The sequence below is a fragment of the Elephantulus edwardii genome, unplaced genomic scaffold, assembly GCF_000299155.1.
Source record: "Elephantulus edwardii isolate Elephantulus edwardi_28Jun2011 unplaced genomic scaffold, EleEdw1.0 scaffold00042, whole genome shotgun sequence".
In the NCBI taxonomy this organism is placed as follows: domain Eukaryota; kingdom Metazoa; phylum Chordata; class Mammalia; order Macroscelidea; family Macroscelididae; genus Elephantulus; species Elephantulus edwardii.
In genome coordinates, this window is record NW_006399792.1 from 5,402,583 (window position 1) to 5,422,316 (window position 19,734).

The 19,734-nt window shown below is 37.3% G+C and overlaps 1 protein-coding gene across 1 annotated transcript in view; it reads left to right on the forward strand.

Annotated features, from left to right (window-relative positions):
• Positions 1–19,734, forward strand: part of WDFY3 (WD repeat and FYVE domain containing 3) — a 245,607-nt gene that overhangs the window by 158,760 nt on the left and 67,113 nt on the right. The window contains exons 37-41 of the mRNA XM_006885255.1: positions 2,198–2,307; positions 4,452–4,634; positions 5,616–5,773; positions 6,849–6,926; positions 8,579–8,806. Of these exons, the coding sequence (XP_006885317.1) occupies positions 2,198–2,307; positions 4,452–4,634; positions 5,616–5,773; positions 6,849–6,926; positions 8,579–8,806 (757 nt within the window). The remainder of the gene's footprint in view (positions 1–2,197; positions 2,308–4,451; positions 4,635–5,615; positions 5,774–6,848; positions 6,927–8,578; positions 8,807–19,734) is intronic.

The window sequence follows — 19,734 nt, forward strand, 5'->3', positions numbered from 1 at the left end:
TTTTTTTTTTTTTTTGTGGTAGTAACATTTCATACTCCTTTGATCAGTTTTATTTAAAATTTCTATCAAATATAAAAGACAAGTGACACACTTTCCTAAAAGAGTTATGGATATGGTCAGCAAAGGAGAGGAAGACCCTCAACAGGTGGATTGACACAGTGGTTGCTGCAGTGGGTTCTTGTATATCAGGAAGTGTGAGAATGGCAGAGGACAGGACTGGGCTCGGATATTTTGTTCATAGGGTCGCTATGAGTCATACTAGACTCAACAACACCTAATAGCAACTTAAATGTAAAGAAAATGTAAATCTTCCACAATAACTTTATGATTCTTATATTTCTTTAGAAAGAAAAACTTATTGTTAAATAAATAAAATAAGTTGTTATATGGTAAAATTAACATTTTTCTACTGATAGCTTGACAGATCTGTCTTGTGTGCTAGTAGCCAGGCACTGACTTGGAGCCAGAATTGAGATGTGTATAAGTCCTGAGGTGGCCCTCAAGGTGCCTGCAGTCTAGGAGAGAAGATAGATAAGCAGATAGCTAGACCTGACCAGTCAGATATGCTTAACCAGGAGGAAATACCTCTTGAGTTGCAACTTGAGACCTAATTGAGGGGGAAGTTAGCTCTGTGAAGAACATGGCAAGAGCGCTCCTGGAAGAAAGAGTAGTATATGTGTTTGCCCAAAGGAAAGAGGCTGACACATTTGGGAAGCTAGTTATTTCATTGTCAGTGGAGTACCGGGAGGTGAGGTTTGAGGCTACAATGGAGGGGCCACATATCTAAGTTATCTAATGCTGCTACAACACAAAGAGGGAGCTCTGGTAGCTTAGTGGTAAGGAATTGTGCTGCCGACCCAAAAGAATACAGTTCACATCTATCTGCTGCTCTGAGGAAGAAAGATGGGCAGGCAGGCAGTCTCCCCCATGTGATTAATGCCTCTGAAAACCCACTGGAAGGGCAATCTGTGCATCAGTTCCAACTTCATACTATTTAACAACAACGTAACAGAACTAGCCCAAGTGGATGACTTTTTCAAAGAAAATGTCTTTTCCCACAGCTGAGGAGTCTAGAAGCCTGAATTCACTGTTCTAGCTCTTTGGAAGGGCTTTATCTTCCTGGACAGACTGTGGAGTGAGGGCCTTGTCTGCGATTCTCCACTCCTGGGCAGTCTTTCTGTGATGTAGCATCTCTCCTCCCACCTTTGCTTCTCTGTCTACTTGTCAAATCTCTTTTCTATCTCAAAGGATATAAAACACACCCTACACAACCCATTGCCAGACAAACTAGATGTTAGGAGTTACAAAACATTTTGATGTAGATGCACAATTCAGTCTTAGAAAACATATTGGGAAAATATTTTGAGTTAAACTAGCCCATTGTAATAATAAAAATCTTAAGAATTAAGATGTTCTTCTTGATATTGTCAGACCATTGTTGGTCTGACTTATGTAAGCCATTTCTTGAAGCTATTTCTTTGTTGTCAACATGGAATCAACTCATAGCTGAACTTCCAGCAGGTTTTCAGAGGCTATAAATTGCGTGAGAGAAGCTTGCCTGTCTTTCTCCCATTAAGCAACTTATGCATTCAGACCACATAGAGGCACTCTCTTTAATTTGGCAAACTGCTCGTCCAGGGCTCCTTATCCTGATGTTCTAGTGGAGTTTAATTATCTTTAGGCAAGTAGATTTGGGAACCAAACAAAAACCACTATCATGGATTCGCTCTGACTGCTAGTGACCCTCCCTCAGATTTCCCAGCCTGCAAGTCCTAACTGGAGGAGACCACCCAGTTTTCTCTGGACAAACAAGTGGTAGATATGAACTGTAGACCTTTTGCTTAGCAGCACGACACACTGTGTACTGTCACCAGAGCTCTTTAGATGTGCAAGAACACTCCCTAAAATGGCATCTTCATAAGGTAGACATTCTGCTTTGTATAATTTTTACTGCCCAGTAGTAGAAGTTCAACAACAAGGACCTCCCTGCAGAGTCCAGGGAGAGAAAGCCCTTCCATAGAGCTAGCATCTGAATTCAGGATACAAAAATACTACATTGTATTGCATAGTATTGCCACCAGTGATACTTTGTGATGGAGCTGGGGTTTATCTTGTTTCTGCAGCATAATACACAGTCATCGAATTCTCAGTTACAATCATTTCTTTCATGTACTTTAAACTGATTGGAATTTTTCAGCAATGTGGATGGATTTGGACTGGAAGCAGAAGCCCGCATGACTACATGGCACATTATGATTCCCTCTGACATTGAACCAGATGGTGGGTACACCCAAGATATTAGTGAAGGTAATTGCATTCCTTTTTAGTTTATGTGGTGCTTTTATTTCACTGTTCCTAATTTTTAGGGTTTAAAAGCTAATATTAATTGGCGTCAGATTTCTAATGTTGAGAACTACTCTTTCAGTAAAGCACATCTCTGCATACACAGACATGCCCACAAAATATCTCCTGTATCTGGAAATTGTTTTACCATTCACCTCTGAAAGAGCTAGCCTTCAACATTTTGTTTTGTTTTGTTTTTTGAGTTTTTTTTAGATTATTAATTTTAATGAAAATTTACAGAGACTTTGGATTTCCATTTATTCACTGTTGCAGATTTCTCCCTGCCCACCTCTCCACCCCCCCACACTCTTTTCTTTGAAAAGTAAAAGAAAAATTCTTTCATTGTTTTACAATCCCTCCCCCCCAGGTCTACTCCACTATGCAGCTTTCACTCTGGACTCCTATCATGACAATAATACCTAATCACATATCCCTTTTAAATAGTTTTCTCCCTCACCTGTTTCAGTGCAGTATACATTATTTATCCCATCTTTCTCGGTCTCCCCCCAACCCCGATATCAGTCCTGTTTTAAGACAGTGGCACTATGCAGTATTTGTCCTTTTGTGACTTAGATATTTCACTCAGCATAATGTCATCCCAGGTCACCCATTTTGAATAATATTTCAAGAGTTCCTTGTTTTTTAATGTAGCATAGTATTTCATTGTCTGAATATACCACAGCTTCTCTATCCATTCATTTGTTGATGGGCACTTAGGTTGTTTGCAACTCCTTGCTGTTGTGAACAAATCCGCGATAAACACAGGTGTGCATATATCTGCTTGGGTGGCAGTTATGGACTCTTTGGGGTATATTCCCAATAGTGGAATTCCTGAGTCAAATGGTATCTCTATTTGCAACTTTCTGAGAAAATGCCACACTGCCTTCCACAGTGGTTAAACCATTTTACACTCCCACCAACAGTGAATAAGAGGTCCAGTTTCTCCACAACCTTGCCAGCATTTGTTGCTTGCTATCCTGTTAAATTTTGCTGTTCTTACTGAGGTGAGATGATATCTCATTGTTATTTTGGCCCTCAGAGGTTTCAATGCTGAGATTTTATATATGCATTTCTACATTTGGTTCTAGCTAAACAGTACATACTAATTAACACTTAAGAGAAAGAACTGGTTAGTGCTAGTGTTAGATATATCAGACTAAAGGCAAATATTACTTAAGGCAAGTTGTCTTTTAATGCTTTTTTTTCTTTTCAATCTAATTTTCCCACTGAATCTGTAAATCTTGAGGATTAAAGGATTTGAGTAGATTGAGTTCTATTTCCACATAGCTCTGTGGAAAAGATTAGTCCCGCTACATTACAAAGCTTTGTAAGACTTGCATATAATTTCATCCTTTGGAATTCTATCACTTTGACATCCATTCATTCATTTTAAATGAATGTATTTTTAATTCTTTCCCTCATAATTTTGAACCCCAGATACTGAGGATGCAGTGATTATTTTCACTCCTGATTAGCTGACAGTGTTGAGCATTGGTTCTTACGGTAGTATTTTCAGACTAACAATGTCATATAATTAGAAATGCATATTTGTTGGTCCTATTCGGATATACTGAATGAGAAGTTCTGTAAGTGAAGACTAGCTGTCTGTTTCACCGTGCCTTACTGCTGAGTCCATCTCTTGCTAACATTTGACTGATACAGAGCAGTAGTTAGACAAATTATCAGGGATTCTGAAAGCAAAATGAAATTTACTTTTTTAAAGTATTTGTATATTGATTTATTTTTTCCTTATACAAAAGAATCAAGAAGAAATAACTTAATTTTGAACTTTCTTTAAATGTTCAGAGAGTTCTTAAGTACAAGATGTTCGGTAATGAAATAAATATGTATAAAATTTTTCATATTGTAAAATACAGTCTTTTTTCATGAGTTTAATACTTTTTAAAAAGTTTTCCAGGAGAGCTAGTCCATTTCTTATTATCTGAATAATCCCTTTCTGTAATGTGGGTAATGTATGAAGTGTTGCTTTGACTAGTTGGTGCTAGCGTTAAAATTCATAGATGTAAAACATAAACAGGTTAACAGTTGACTTTGCATTGTGTTTTTTGATCATTTGCTTGATTTTTCTTTCTTTCTTTTGTCCCTAGGGCGTCAGCTGCTCATCAAAGCTGTCAACAGAGTTTGGACAGAATTGATACATAGTAAGAAACAAGCCTTGGAGGAACTTTTCAAAGTCACTCTACCTGTGAATGAAAGGGGCCATGTAGACATAGCTGTTGCAAAACCACTCATCGAAGAAGCTGGTTTAAAGTGCTGGCAGAATCACTTGGGTAAGAAGATCTGACTGAAAGACATTTTAGGCACAAAATTTTAAATTCCCTAAAAGATTGTAGAGGTCTGGTGGTGTGGTGCATAACATGTCAGGCCAGCGACACAAGGTTGGCAGTTTGAACACCAGGCACTTCATGGGAGAAGAATGGGCAGTTTCTTCCTTTAAATAGAGCCTCGAAAACCCAGTTGAAGAGTCCCTATGAGTTGGAAAATATGATAATGTGGTAGAAATAGAAATGAAGATCAGTACGACATACTCCATTCCAGAATTTTTATGCTGAGTTTGACTTTTATGAATGCAAAGGTGTGTTATACAGCAGTCATCTATGGGTTTAGAAAATAATACCTTACTCAGAGTTTTTCTATGGTCATGCTTTTTTAGCAGTGGGTCCACTGCTCATTATCCATATGGCTAAAATCTAAAAGCTCTGAAAAATGCAAAGGTTGGTTTGTCACCAATTTGGTGCCAGATTTCACTTGGTAACAAAATTTAACCTAGTTTATGTATCTTGTGTAAATCATTTTGGTGCTGAAATATAAATGTGTTACGTTATGATGTATCACCCTAGCCTCTCAGGTGATGTTACACAATATGCACTGTATGTACCATATCACCTTTTTAAACTCCAGAACATCATGAATTCTGAAGTGTGTGCAGCACTAAAAGTTTTATGTAAGAGATTGTGAACTGTAATGACCTTGGTACCTGATACAGTAGATTTGTATATTATCCATGGCTGTCACATTTCAACCAAATGTAAGTTCACCTGGTAGCGCAGTGCTTGAGCAGCCAACCTTAAATAAGAACACCTTAAACAAGAAGTGAATTTGTGATAGCACAGAGAAATACCTGGCTCTATTTTATAAGCTGCTTTTGATCAATACAGAATTGTACTTTGTGGCTATGATATGGAAGGATTAAAAATATAACTAGTCAGAAGATGGAGAGACTGTAAAATAATCTCATTCTCCCTTTTTAGCCCATGAAAAGAAATGCATAAGTCGGGGAGAAGCTTTAGTGCCCACCACGCAGTCCAAGTTGTCCCGTGTCAGCAGCGGCTTTGGTCTTTCCAAGTTAACAGGATCCAGAAGGAACCGGAAGGAGAGTGGTCTGAATAAGCACAGTCTGTCCACCCAGGTACAATGTTTCCTTTCACTGTGGATAATAAACATTTATGTTTCTGGTTTTAGTTGGAGTATTATATGTTATACACTTACCATATACAAGAAGACCATTTCGAATGGAATTTTTCTGTATTTTCTGGGAGAAAAAGACCCAGATTATGAGGGCTATACTTTTTATGTTGTGATTAAATTGTGTCACGTGTCGTGTGTTTTCGTCCATTTCATAACTGGACATGACTGCAAATTACTGATAAAAGTTCAAACTATAGATAATTTCCCACTGTTTTTCCTATATTGTAATGATACTTCCAGTAATACTGTTACTGCTAATTATATAAATTTTGGAATAATAGCAACACAAACTGGCTTTTTTCAGTAATTTTTCTCATGATAAATACCCATGATAGATTTTTTTAAAAACTTATTTACTGCCAGCATTACTTTCTTCCTCATCATTCTTCTTCACTATCCCCAGTTCTAATTGGCAGCTGTTAAAAGAATCTGCACAGTGTATGTCAATCACCCCATGTTGTCACAGATTGGAAAAGGGGAAAAACACTAAGGTGAAGTTTACTGAGTAGGGTGTTATTTAGAGAATAACCTAAGAGTCAGTACCTGTTGAAGGAAGAAATAAACTGAATTGAGCACAGAGAAATGTCAAGCCAAGATGCAGTCCCTGTGATCTGAATGGAACTCTGGTGCTTAAAGTGGCCTGTCAGAGTGAACTTTAGTTGTGTCATCATCACTGAGTCTCCATATTCCGCTAGTCAGTCAACTATTGAATGTAAAGCATCCAGCAGCTTGAAGCTGCGTCGCTCGCTCAAGTGGCTGCCAGCTCTTCGGGACACTGGACTAGCAAGCCTTCCTCAGGGATGTATTAAGTGGTACAGCCCCATGTCCGTCACACCAGGCCTCCATCAGATTCATTCTATAATCACACTCTTGTGGCTTTTATTTTTTTTCCTTTAGTGTATACTCTTCACAGAATTTTGGACACTTAATTTTTGAACATGAATGTTAAAGCTAGCTTATTTATTTTTCTGTTAAACCCACGAGATATTAAAGATTCTTTCTCTTTCCAATGTTAGGAGATTTCTCAGTGGATGTTTACACATATTGCTGTTGTCCGTGACTTAGTAGACACACAGTATAAGGAATATCAAGAGGTAAGAATTCACAACCATAATGATGACTTTGTTTCCATTCCCATGGGAGAAATAACTGTGCTTCCCTCAGGATCTTCCTCTTCATTGTAAGGGCAAGTTGCTGAGTTGCACTCATCATTGGATATTGATTTTCAATTGTCCTTTAAATTACCTGTCTTTGGTCATTGTCTTTAAGGTAGAAAAATGTTAAGTTCTTACAGGAAAACTGTACAACACAGTTAATGTTGAATCTATTAACATTGACAGCTGACATGATATGCACCTATTTAATAAAAATAGGAATGCCAGAATGACTCTACTTTCACCCTAACAAAGAGATTGTTGAAATAGGTATCAAATTCTAGGAAATTCTTAAAATTCTTAAAAACTTCCCAGGTTCTTTTTTTATTGTAGTAGCTTAGTGATTTGTCAGTTCCAACTATGTGACACACAGTAACAACAAGTGAAAAGTAAATTTAATGAGATCTCCTTGGTGAATCTCTAATTAGTCAGCACCTTGTCTTGAGTTAGGAAAGACTATTCCTTGGCAAAGGACATCATGCTTGGGAGGGTAGAGGGTCAGTGAAAGAGAAGATGACCCTCAGCGAGATGGACTGGCACGGTAACTGTGGGCTCAAGTCTATCAGAGATGATCTGGATGACACAGGATAGGACAAGGTTCAGATCTGCTGCTCCTGGAGTCCCTAGGACTTGTACTGGACTCTATACTGCACTCAGCAGCAGTAGATATTTTTTTCCAGAGCACTTATTTTAAACCTATTTAAGATTTCTGAATAATTAACTGCTAGTATTTTTATGGACAAAACTTTAGATGATACATGTGTTGTTCTCACCAGAAACATGTAGTACTGCTATAATATCATGTACCTTCATGATTATTTAGTATGTCATCTTCATGGTTAATTGTATAAAGAGATGTTTATTTTAGAGTTACATACCATGCTTGCATCATTAGATAACTTAGAATCACCTACTGCTGAAGCATTCCACATCATGTAATTTGACAGCAGGAAATTATATTTAGTGATAAAATTCCAGCAAAGTAAAATGATTGAGCTCATTTTGAACTGTCTCATTAGCCAGTAGAAAATAGTTTACCATCAAATTTTATACAGATGTCAAATTTCTTATCAGAATCGCATATCTGTGTTTTTTATCTAAGCAATTTAGCAAGAGGTTAAAGAGACTTAGCAAGTTTGCTAGTATGTTAGCCATATTTCATGATCTCTTTTCCTAGTTCTTCTTAAATCCATGGTCTAGCCTGTGGTTTTGGTTTGGAGGATTTCTCTTTAAGATACCATATTTATTTCTTTCTTTATTTATTAATGTACTCTGAACTTAGCACTTTAGTACTTCTTCATCTGTTTTATTAACTTGACTGAGGCAGAGTAGAAAGCTCCTTCAGGTCTTTGCCTATAATTTATGTGTGTGCCTGTCATTTACATACTGCTTAAGCACCTTCTTGTGAATCTTTCCTTCATTCTCAGAGTTTACCTGGACCATAAATCCATTGTTCTTTACATAAGGAATCTTGATTAAGTGTTAACATAAACACTGACTTCCAAACCTAAATTTTATTTTTAAGTTACTTGTTCATGTTTTTTTTGTTGCACTTGCTTTTGCTTGAAAACCAATGGAATCTTTATCTCTAGCGTCAGCAAAATGCCCTAAAGTACGTGACAGAGGAGTGGTGTCAAATCGAGTATGAACTACTGCGTGAAAGAGGACTGTGGGGTCCTCCCATTGGCTCCCACCTCGACAAATGGATGTTAGAGATGACAGAGGGGCCTTGCAGGATGAGGAAAAAAATGGTGCGGAATGATATGTTCTACAACCATTACCCTTATGTGCCAGAATCAGAACAAGAGACCAATGTGGCAGTAAGTATACAAAATTAACATGTTTGTAGTGGTTCTTTCAGATTTTCTCTTTGTGAGCATTTTTTCTTATTAGGTAAATTAACCAAAACCTTTAACTCAGAACATGCAAAAAACTGTATATTAAACTGATTTAATATACAGTTACAAGGGTACAATGATAAAATAGAGCATTACCTCTGGGAGTCAGTGAAGTGGTTTAAATCACAGACTCTTGAGCTAGACTTCCCAGATTCAAATCCTGGCCTTGTAGCAGGTTATTTAACCTCTTTACAGTTAAAATTTTCCTAATGTCTAAAATAGAGAATATAGTAGGTCCACCTCATAGAGTCATTAGGATTAAGGTAATTAAAATTAATTAGTAAAGTACTTAGGATGTAGGGAAAGAATGGGCAGTCTCCTCTGGTGCAGTTAACTGCCTCTGAAAACCCGCTGTAGGGTGAGCTATGGGTTGGTTCCAGCTGTACAGTACATAGCAACTAAGTACTATACAAGCAAGTGTTAAATACATAAAATAAAGGTAGGAAACAGCTAAAGAGTAATTGCTAAACATATGCATCTTTCCACTTAGTCTTGGAAAGCTTTATGGCTTTTTCTGGCTCCACAGATTTACTCCAAGCTACATTTGTCTTTCAATTACTTTTTATTCAGGTAAGTTAATTATCTTTCAAAAAGTCATTCCAGTGTTTTACACAGGACTATTGATTCAGTGACTGGGGTAATCGGGATGGGGGTGTCAGAGGCAGTGCGATTGGCACAGTATAGAGCAAGGTTTAGGACTGTTGCTATGAGTCGCAAACGACTCGAAGGCACATAACAACAACAACAGCCTGTTATAGTGCAGAAGAGTTTTGCTTAAGCAGATAATGACCGCAAAATTACCTCTTTTTAAGTCTCATTTGACTTTGTTAATGTCAAAGCTCACTCCTAGTTAACCCTTTATTGACTTTCCAAAGCTTTAAATCACACAGAAGAGTAGCCCGTCTTTCTCATGCAGAACGATTGGTGGGTTTGACCTTCAGAGAAGTGCACCTTCAAAGTTAGCAGCACAACTCACAGTAGATCTGCTCCTTTTAAAGTCTAGGAATACATCATCATCTTCATTTCAGAAGATAAAACACAAGAGTATTTTGTTTATTCTAAGACATCATCTTAATTTTTTGAACAGTAGTGCCTCTTTTTGTTCAATAATAAACCTTTGCTTCCAAAATTAAAAGTGTTGTTCTCCTTGGATATTAGTTATAAGAGAAGATCTCATGGACAATTTCTAGAGGAGTGCTGATCAATAGAAATAAATTGATGCCGTAAATGTGAGCCATATATGTAGGTTTTTAGGTCTCAAGTAAGCACATTTTTAAAGTGTTTGAAAATGGATGAAGTTAATTTTATTATTTTATATAATCTAATGTATTAAAAATATTATTTCAATTTATAATAAGTATTAAAATATTAATGAAGTATTCCACTTTTAAAAAATCAGGTCTTTTGAGTTCCAGTAATATGTTATAGCATCTCTTACTCAGACTAGTGACATTTTAGAGGCTTGCTGGCTAGTGCCCACTATATTAAACAATATACCGCCAAAGTTATAGGCAAGTGTTTTCTGCATTTTCTTCTAAAATCTCTACCCTTTTTGATACATATAAAGCTGTCATGCCTTTCTTTAATGTCATTAAATTTTATTAAAAATTAATATGACTGTTAGTCAATAATTTTAAAAAGCATATTTTTAAAATTTGCTACTTCCTGAGAACCTGATCAATACCTTGATTTCTCAACCTAAGAATCACTTGACCATACTAAATAATTAAACCTTGAAGCAAAAAATGTTACTAGTACACATTCTGTGCTTTGCTTCACCATGGAATTTAGCTGTCTCTAAAGTAAGTCTGGAGAGCTCTGGGGGCATAGTGGTAAGGAATCGCACTCCACCAGTCACTCCACAGGAGAAAGATGGATAATCTCCTCCCATGCAATTTCTCTTCTCTGAAAGCCTGCTGGAGGATCAGCTGTGAGTCAGTTCTTTATCGAAGGCACATAACAACAAAATAAATATAGTACCTTATATCTCCTACATTTAACTCACATTGTCACAAAGAAATTTTGAGATATATTCTTTTTGGTATTTTATTTATGAATTTTCCAAATCTAAAAGTTCATATATAGTTCAACCACATCCAAATTCATAATCTACCAGGGTGCTTTTATTTATAACTTTATCTTTGATTGTCTCATCAAATGAAAAAACTAAAGTTTATGATGGAGACATGACGTAAGGGTTGTGGGAAGCTTCAGGTGTTTCCAAAACCCACTGTTGTAGAATCTATTTTATTTGTGGCAACTTTCTGTTGCATTTTAGATGTAAATCTTTCTGGGCACAGACTGCCTATCTTGCTCCAGTGGACCTGGTAGATTCAAGCCACAAACTCTTCAGGTAGCAGCACAACACTTGACACGCCTTTGCCTCCTTAAGTTGTTCCAATGCCTTTTTTCCCTCTGCCAGAAGCCTTTTTATCTTGTAGGATATAAATTTTAGACCCTGATTATATGTACTTATTTAAGATACTTAAAGACAGATTTTTAAAATCCAGTCTTGTAAAAGGTATTGAAGTTTGTCTAGAATTCTATACTTAATACAGCTATAGCTTTATTTAAAGAAAATCATCTAACTGCTTTTGTGGTGGAACCTACTCATAGCTTACTTTTCAGTAGGTTTTCTGAGGGTATAAACTGCACTAGAGAAGCCTGTTCATCTTTCTCCCAAGCAACTGGTGGATCCGATCCAGCAAAGCATTGCAGCCTTATATTTTAGGAGTGAAGCTCACTACATACACCAAGAGCTCTGAAACTGTACTTTAAAGTTGTGTAATTCTAATACTGGAGCTCTATGTAAAGATAAAATCAGTTTGCACTTTTGCAGCTGTTTACTAATGCCTATCTTGCCAAAGCACTCTAATAATACATTCTCTAAATAGGAACAGCACATCAGCAGAGAACTGCCAGAAGTCCAGGCTGAGTTTAGAAAGGGTCATGGTACCAGGGATATTGTAGCTAATGTGAGATGGATCTCGGCTGAAAGCAGGGAGTACCGGAGGAATGTCTATCTGTGCTTCGTTGATTATGCAAAGGTGTTTGTGTGGATCATAACAAACTGTGGCTGACTCTGAGAAGAATGGGGATCCCAGAACACTTGATCGTGCTAATGCGAAACCTATACTTGGACCGAGAGGCAGTCATCAGAACAGAGCAACGAAACACTGCATGGTTCAGAATTGGGAAGGGCGTACGCCAGGGATGTGTCCTGTCTCCATACCTTTTCATGCAGAAGAGATCATCCAGTAGGCTGGGCTCTGGAGGAGAAGTGTGGTGTCAGGATTGGTGGAAGATCTATCAATAATCTGTGTTATGCAGATGACACAACCCTGCTTGTTGAAACTGAGGAGGACCTGAAGCACTTGCTGCAGAGGGTCAGGGACTGCAGCCTTCTATATGGATTGAGGCTCAATGTCGAGAAGACAAATATTCTCACCACTGGACCAATTGGTAGCTTCAGGATGGATGGTGAAGTGATTGAGATTATTCACACCTTTATTCTGCTTGGCTCCACAATCAACACTCTTGGCACCAGCAGCCAGGAAAATAAAAGACGTATTGCAATGGGAAAGTCTGCTGTTAGGGACCTCTCTATAAAGTACTGAAAGAGCAATGGTGTCTCTCTGGAGACTAACGTGTATCTGATACAGGCCATTGTCTTTGCAATCACTTGTTATGCATCAGAGAGTTGAACAATGACTAGGGAGGATAGAAGGAGAATTGATGCCTTTGAGCTGTGGTGCTGGAGAAGAGTATTGAGCGTACCGTGGACTGCTAAGAAAACAGATTCATCCTTGAGAGAGTTAAACCGGGCTGCTCCTTGGAGGCAAGGATTCTGAGGCTTCGTCTGACATACTTTGGTCATGTTGTAAAGAGAGACTGGTCCTTGGAGAAGGACATCATGCTTGGGAGGGTGGAGGGACAGCGCAGAAGGGGAAGGCCCTCTAGGAGGTGGATTGATTCGGTGACTGGGGTAATCATGCTGGGAGTGTCCGAGACAGTGAGATTGGCACAGGACAAGAGCAGAGTTTACGGCTGTTGTACATAGGGTCACTATGAGTCACAAGCAACTTGATGGCACATAACAACAACAACAAATAGTTTCCTTCAGGCAAATAATTAATAATTTAGGGCTTTATTTCTTATTGAACAAAATATTAATTTCATTGAACCCTACAGTGTAAAATAAATATATTATTTTAAATATATAACCAACCTTATTTTGATTGAAATGAAGGTACGTTGTGTGTATATTTTTTTTTTATCCACTTTCCTTTTTTTTTGTCATTTGGAGTAGGAGGAAGAGGGTGAAAATTTTGGAACAATGAATGAATGGAAAAAAAACCAACAAAATCATTCATATCTGAAAAAAATTCATTTCTTAAAAAAAAAGTGTCTTTAGACTTTTCAAAGGAGTAAAAACCAAGTAACCTATTCCAAATTCATACTTTTCACCTTAGTACCATTTGCATTTTATATAAGCCAAGGAGTTTACCAGCTTCTGAAATCTAAACACATACTCATAAATAAGCATGCACCATATGGAACTTACTTCTTGACAGATGGGTTGCATATTGAGAAATTCGAGGCAGTCCAGAAATGCTGAAGATAGACTTACATAAAAGGAAAGGGCTGGAGCCTGTTTCAGAATCCTGACCTCTTGCCGCTTAGTTCATGCAGGAGTCAAGGTTAATTGGCTATGAGAGCATTGTCCAAATAAAAGGTAATTTTTATATAGGTTTTGCTAGTTGAATTTAGAAATATGAAACACCAGAAAATTTGGTCTTGAATTTTATGAGCTACCCATTCTATGTTGACAGAGAAAAATAAAATGGTAAATTAGAGTACTGTTAACTCAGTGACTTCTATCATAAAATCAGAAATGTTAATATTTATAAAGCACAAGCTAGATACTCTTGTAACATTTCTACACAGATGTTTTGTTTCATTTTTAGTTACTCTTGGTTTTTGTTTGTTTGATTTTTAGTTCTTGTTTTTTGTTTGATTTTTTTGTTACTCTTGTACAAGAAATGAAAGTTGGAAAAATTAAGCAACCTATTGTGAGTCACAGTTACTATGGAGTATATGTTGATAGTCTCACAATGCTTGAATACCTTCAATTAAAAAAAATTCAGATGTTTTATTTCATGACATTATCCATATACCTTACATGCTGAAACTGAGAAGGGCCTAAAGCCTCTTCTGCTAAGGGTCAAGAACTGTAGTTTACAATACGGACTGAAGCTCAACATCAAGAAAACGAAGATTCTCACCACTCGGCCAATTGGCAGCATCATGATAGACGGAGAAGAGATTGAGATTGTTAACAGTTACAGCTTGCTTGGTTCCACAATCAACTTTCTTGGCACCAGCAGTCAGGAAATCAAAAGACTAATTGCATCTGCTTCAGAGTGCTGAAGAGCAAGGATGTCAGTCTAGAAACTAAGGTGCACTTGATCCAGGCTGTGGTCTTCACAGTTACTTACTATGCATCAGAGAGAAGGACAGTGTGACCAAGGATGAAAGAAGAATTTATGCTTTTGGGTTGTAAAACTCTGCTGGGGAAGAGTATTGAACATACCATCAACTACTACAAGAAATAATAGATTTGTCCTGGAGAAAAGGAAACCAAGCTCCACCTCACATACTTTGGTCATGGAACCATTCTTTGGAGAGGAAATATTATGCTTGAAAGGGTCAAGGGACAGCACAGAAGAAAGGAAGACCGTAGAAGAGATGGATTGACACAATAACATGGGTAATGAGGGTAGGTGAGTCAGAGACAACAAAATTGGCTCAGGATAGAGCAGAGTTCAGAGCTTTTGTTTATAGAATCTCTGTAAGCTTCAAGAAACCCAATGGCATGTAACAACAACAATCCATGTACACTTCTTCCAGGCACAAAACATACATTAAATAGTGTCTCTTAACTACTAGTTTTGTGCCTGTTGTTATTGTTATTCTTTGCCATTGAGTCAGAAATGACCCATAGCTGACCCTCCCAACGGGTTTTCAGAGGCAGTTAATTGCATGGCAGGAGATTGCCCATCTTTCTCCTGCAGAACATCTTGAGGATTCAAACCATCTGGAGGATTCAGACCATATGCCTTTGAGATTGCAGCACAGCTTCTTAACCACTAGGCCACCACCAGAGCTCTCCTAATACTTAATAATATTCAATGACTCCTTATCAGCAGTCTGTCATCTAAACCCAAGCTATGGATTGCATCCACTGTTTCCTGCTTAACAGTCTGTAGACTTTTATTAAGTCTAAAATGCAGTCATTATAAAGAACTAGCTGCCAGGTTTTATTTATGGAGCCTGAAGTTTTTGCAGTTTGAGAGAGACTTTTTAAGGGAAAAAAAATCACAAAATTAGGAATGCAATATTAGTACAACCCTTCTTCCAAAATTGTGAAAGGATGTGTGGGAAACGAAGACCCTTGAAGTTTATTCTTCATTGGCTTCGTAGTAAATTCACCTGGGCCTTGAACTATGTTAAATATTGCCCTTCACATTTAGAGATCAGTACCTTCTCTTTCAGCTCTCATACTTTTGTGGCCCTTCTTTCATAAACTAATGACTAAAATCTTTATCTTTCATACATATATTTATAACTTAAAATGTGTTTGTAAAATACATTTTACAGTGTGAGAAATAGATGCTAACCTTGAAAAAGCTTCATTTTAAAGGCTCTTATGTAAAGTTAGGAGCTTTCATCGTGTGGTCTCTAGGGAGTTTCTCTGCTGACCCAAAGGGGGCACCAAACTGGTGGTTTTAATCTGTCAGCCAACCCTCAGGAGGAAGATGGGCAATCATCTGTGTGATTTACAGCTTCTGAAAACCCACTGGAGGGTCAGTGCTGAGCTGGTTCTGGTTTTATGGCAATGAGGCATTTTTTTAAAATAATGTAAAATAAGCTTTACTTAGAACAAGGACAAATAATTTTCTGCCATATTTATTAAGAATTTATTGTTTACAGATAACATTTTCATGTTTAATTGTTTATGTTGGAAGAATATTGTGATAATTTCTTACAGAAAAGATAAAAACCTTTGCTTTCTTAGGAATAAATAGGGTAATTATTGCTTTAGTCATTAAAGTCTGTTTCTTCAGTCATGATCATGTGTCATGCTGTATGAAAAATGACATTTATTATTGTATGTTTTAGACATCAGTTTTTTAAAAATCATTGAGTGAACGTTTGTTTTAGAATGTAAAGCACCTTTTAATATTTCAATGTCTACAGAATTCAAAACTTTGAAATTTATCAGCTAAAATTATTATTGTTGTGTGCCCTCAAGTCAGAACTGACCCATAGCTGACCCTCCATTAGGTTTTCAAAAGCAGCTAACTGTACAGGAGGAGATTGCCCATCCTTTTCCTCCAGACCAGCTGGCGGACTCGAACCTCATGCCTTTGGGATTACAGCAGAACTTCTTACCACAAGGCCATTATAGTGAAGCAAAAATAATAATTGTTACTTATTTCTTGGGCAAACAAGGTACATGTGGAAAGTGATTTATCTTTTTTTCTGTTCATTTCCTTAGAGGGCAGGTAATGCTAACAATTGCTACAGTAAATTACACTGTAATTCCTATTTTTTTATGTTCTAATATTAGTTATGAATGGTTTTAAGATATGTTCCTAGGATTGAGATGATGCAAGTATAAAATCTGCTTCCTGAATTTTCAGGAGCAATAATAAGATCCCATTTTATACCATTTATTAAAAATTTTAATCACATACTAAAACTTTATTTTTTATTCTGACATCTCCTTATTTTCACAGAAAAATAGTCTCAAACATATTTACTGTTCTTTTCAAAGAACATAGGGATAAAAATCTTTACCTTGCTACCTATTAATGTTAGGCTTCTCAGAGGCAAAAAAAGATCAATAACTCCTAAGAATTTCTTATTGCTGCTGTTAAGTATTTTTTAATATATATCGCTCATTGCTAACAAGTCAGGACTGAAGCATAGCTGACCGTCCAGCTGGGCTGCTGATGCTGTCCATCACAGAGGAGCAGATTGCCCATCTCTCTCCTCCAGAGCTGCTGTTGGCTTTGAGGCGCCACAGGGACAAGGTTTTCAAGTTAGCAGTACAACTCCCTACTATGCCACCATAATTCACTTACGTTACAAAACTTTAGAAGCTAAGCAGTTCGTTTGGGAGTTTTTATTTCCAGAATTATAAAACATTGAAGAGTCTATTGAATTATTTTCTAGAAATCCTTACTTTGCAAAAGTTAGATGTCTATATAGAGAACGACATCATGCTTGGAAGGGTGGAGGGACAGCACAGGAGAGGAAGACCCCAGATGATATGAATTGACACCATAACTGGGGCAGTGAAGGTAGGTGTGTCAGAGATTGGCTCAGGACAGGGCAGGCTTTGGAGCTGTTGTACATAGGGTCACTATGAGTCACAGGCAACCGACAGCACATAACAACAACATGATATATACATTCCCTTCCCATGTGATTAACTGTCTCTGGAAACCCACTGGAAGATCAGCTATGGGTCATTTCCAACACAGTGGTACACAACAACATATGAGCTACACTAACACTATAGTATAATATAAAGCTCAATAGATGTCTCTAGTGGTTTAGTGGTAAGGAGTTGAGCTGCCAACACAAAGGTACACAGTTCAAATCCACCATCTGCTCCATGGGAGAAAAATGGGCAGTCAATTCCTGTGTGATTTACTGACTCTGTAAACCTTCCAGACAGTCACTATGAGTCAATTCTGACTCTGCAGTATACAACAGTAGTATTATAGGGAGCTCTGGTGGCCTAGTGGCAAGAAACTGCACTGCCATCCCAATGGCTTGCAGTTCAAATCCACAGGAGAAGGATGAGACGTCTCTTCCCATATGGTTAACAGCCTCTGACCACCCCTTTAAAATTAGCTGTGGGTCATTTCCAACTCAATGACACACAACAACAAGATACTATACTTTGTGCCATCTGCTTGATTCTAACCCATCATGGCTCTATAGGACAGAGTAAAACTATCTTAGAGTTTCAAAACTATAAATCTTTCCAGAAGCAAACTGCCTCATATCAGCAACTGGTGGGTTCAAACTACTGCCTTTTCAGTTAGCAGGCTAATGCTTTTAGCCCACTGTGCTATCAGGACTCTGCAAATATCTATGTTAGAATAAGTGATGATTTTTTAAAAAGAATAGAAACTATGCTAACACTATAACTGTGTAACATGTACATTTGCTGTTGAATGCTTTCCTTGTTAATGATATCAGAAGCCCAGTCACTCAGTGGATCAATAAGTAAATTATGTCTTATATCCATATTCTTTGGTTTTTCGTTTTATTTAATCACTAGTATCAATGATTTTAAATTAATAGTGTTTAGAGAAAGTATAAAAGTGTTCATGGAAGACTCTACCCCCATTCTGGTTAGAGAGACATGTAGTGGATGGAATATACTGAACATCAACATTGAGTTTGATAATGGAATTGGTCTGTTTTGTCATACAGATTTATCATGTGTCTATCCAGTAATCTGTTATTTTTCTATTAATTTTAACCTGAGTTACAGAAATCTGTACCCATCACCAGTAAACACATCACATGCATAGCATTAATTAGTGTTCAGTATTAATTTTTTTCAGTTGAAACAAAATTTAAATATATTGAAATAACACAGATCTAAAGTGTACCACACAGAGTTTTCATAAATGTGTATAGTTGCATAAATTAAACCCTATCAAAATAAAGAACATTGAATAGTGCACGGTTTAAGAGTAGTTGATGTAAAATGAGTTCTGGTGAGCTAGTTTGTACTGACAGTTGAACACAAGGTAGTTCAGATCCACCATTTGCCCACAATAGAAAGATGAACCATTTCCTCTTGTGTTGTTTATGGCTTCTAAAAACCTGCTTTTGCTTTTCAAGGAGAGGAGCAAACGGGGGTGGGGAGAAGGGTGCAACAATGAATGAATGGAATTCCAGAATCTCTGTAGATGTTCATTGAAATGAAAAATAAACAAACTAAATCATTTAATAAAAACCTGCTAGAAGGTCAACTACAAATTGGTTCCATCTTGACAACAGTGAGTTCAGTTTTTGTTTTTTAAAAGTTTGATATAATGTGTATGTTTTAAAATAATAAATTCCTCCATTTACTGCCACATTCCACAAAATTAACCTCGTTACATCATTCAGTAGTTTAGTAAATTTAGTTTCACAATCATTACCACCTAACTTCAGAACATTTCCATCAATCCTAAAAGAGGCCTTATACCTAAGATACACTTTTACTTTTAAAACATTGACTTTTAACAAAAAAAGTTCACTAATCCTTGTGAGATATTTCCAGTTTTTAAGCCAGTAGTCTCTTGTTTTGGTTAAAGCAGCTAACATTTGTGAGATCAATTTGCCTGCCTGTGTTTACTGTAGTCGTGCATCTCCACATAGGAACTGAATTGGCAGGAAAATTGGTAATAGTTCTTGGGTCTATTTTATCTGAAACTAGGCTACTCCTTGGAGACAAGGATTCTGAAGCTCCGTCTGACATACTTTGGACATGTTACAAGGAGGGACCAGTCCTTGGAGAGGGACATCATGCTTGGGAGAGTAGAGGGCCAGCACAGGAGAGGAAGACCCTCTGTGAGATGGATTGATACAGGGACTGGGGTAATTGGGGTGGGTATGTTAGAGACAATAAGATTGTCACAGGATAGAGCAGGGTTTAGGGCTCTTGTACATAGGGTCCTTAGGAGTAAAAGATGGCTCATTGGCACATAACAGCAACAATATAAGCTATTTGTATGTTTACATGGACCAGTACTAAACTCAGTAAAATTTGCCTT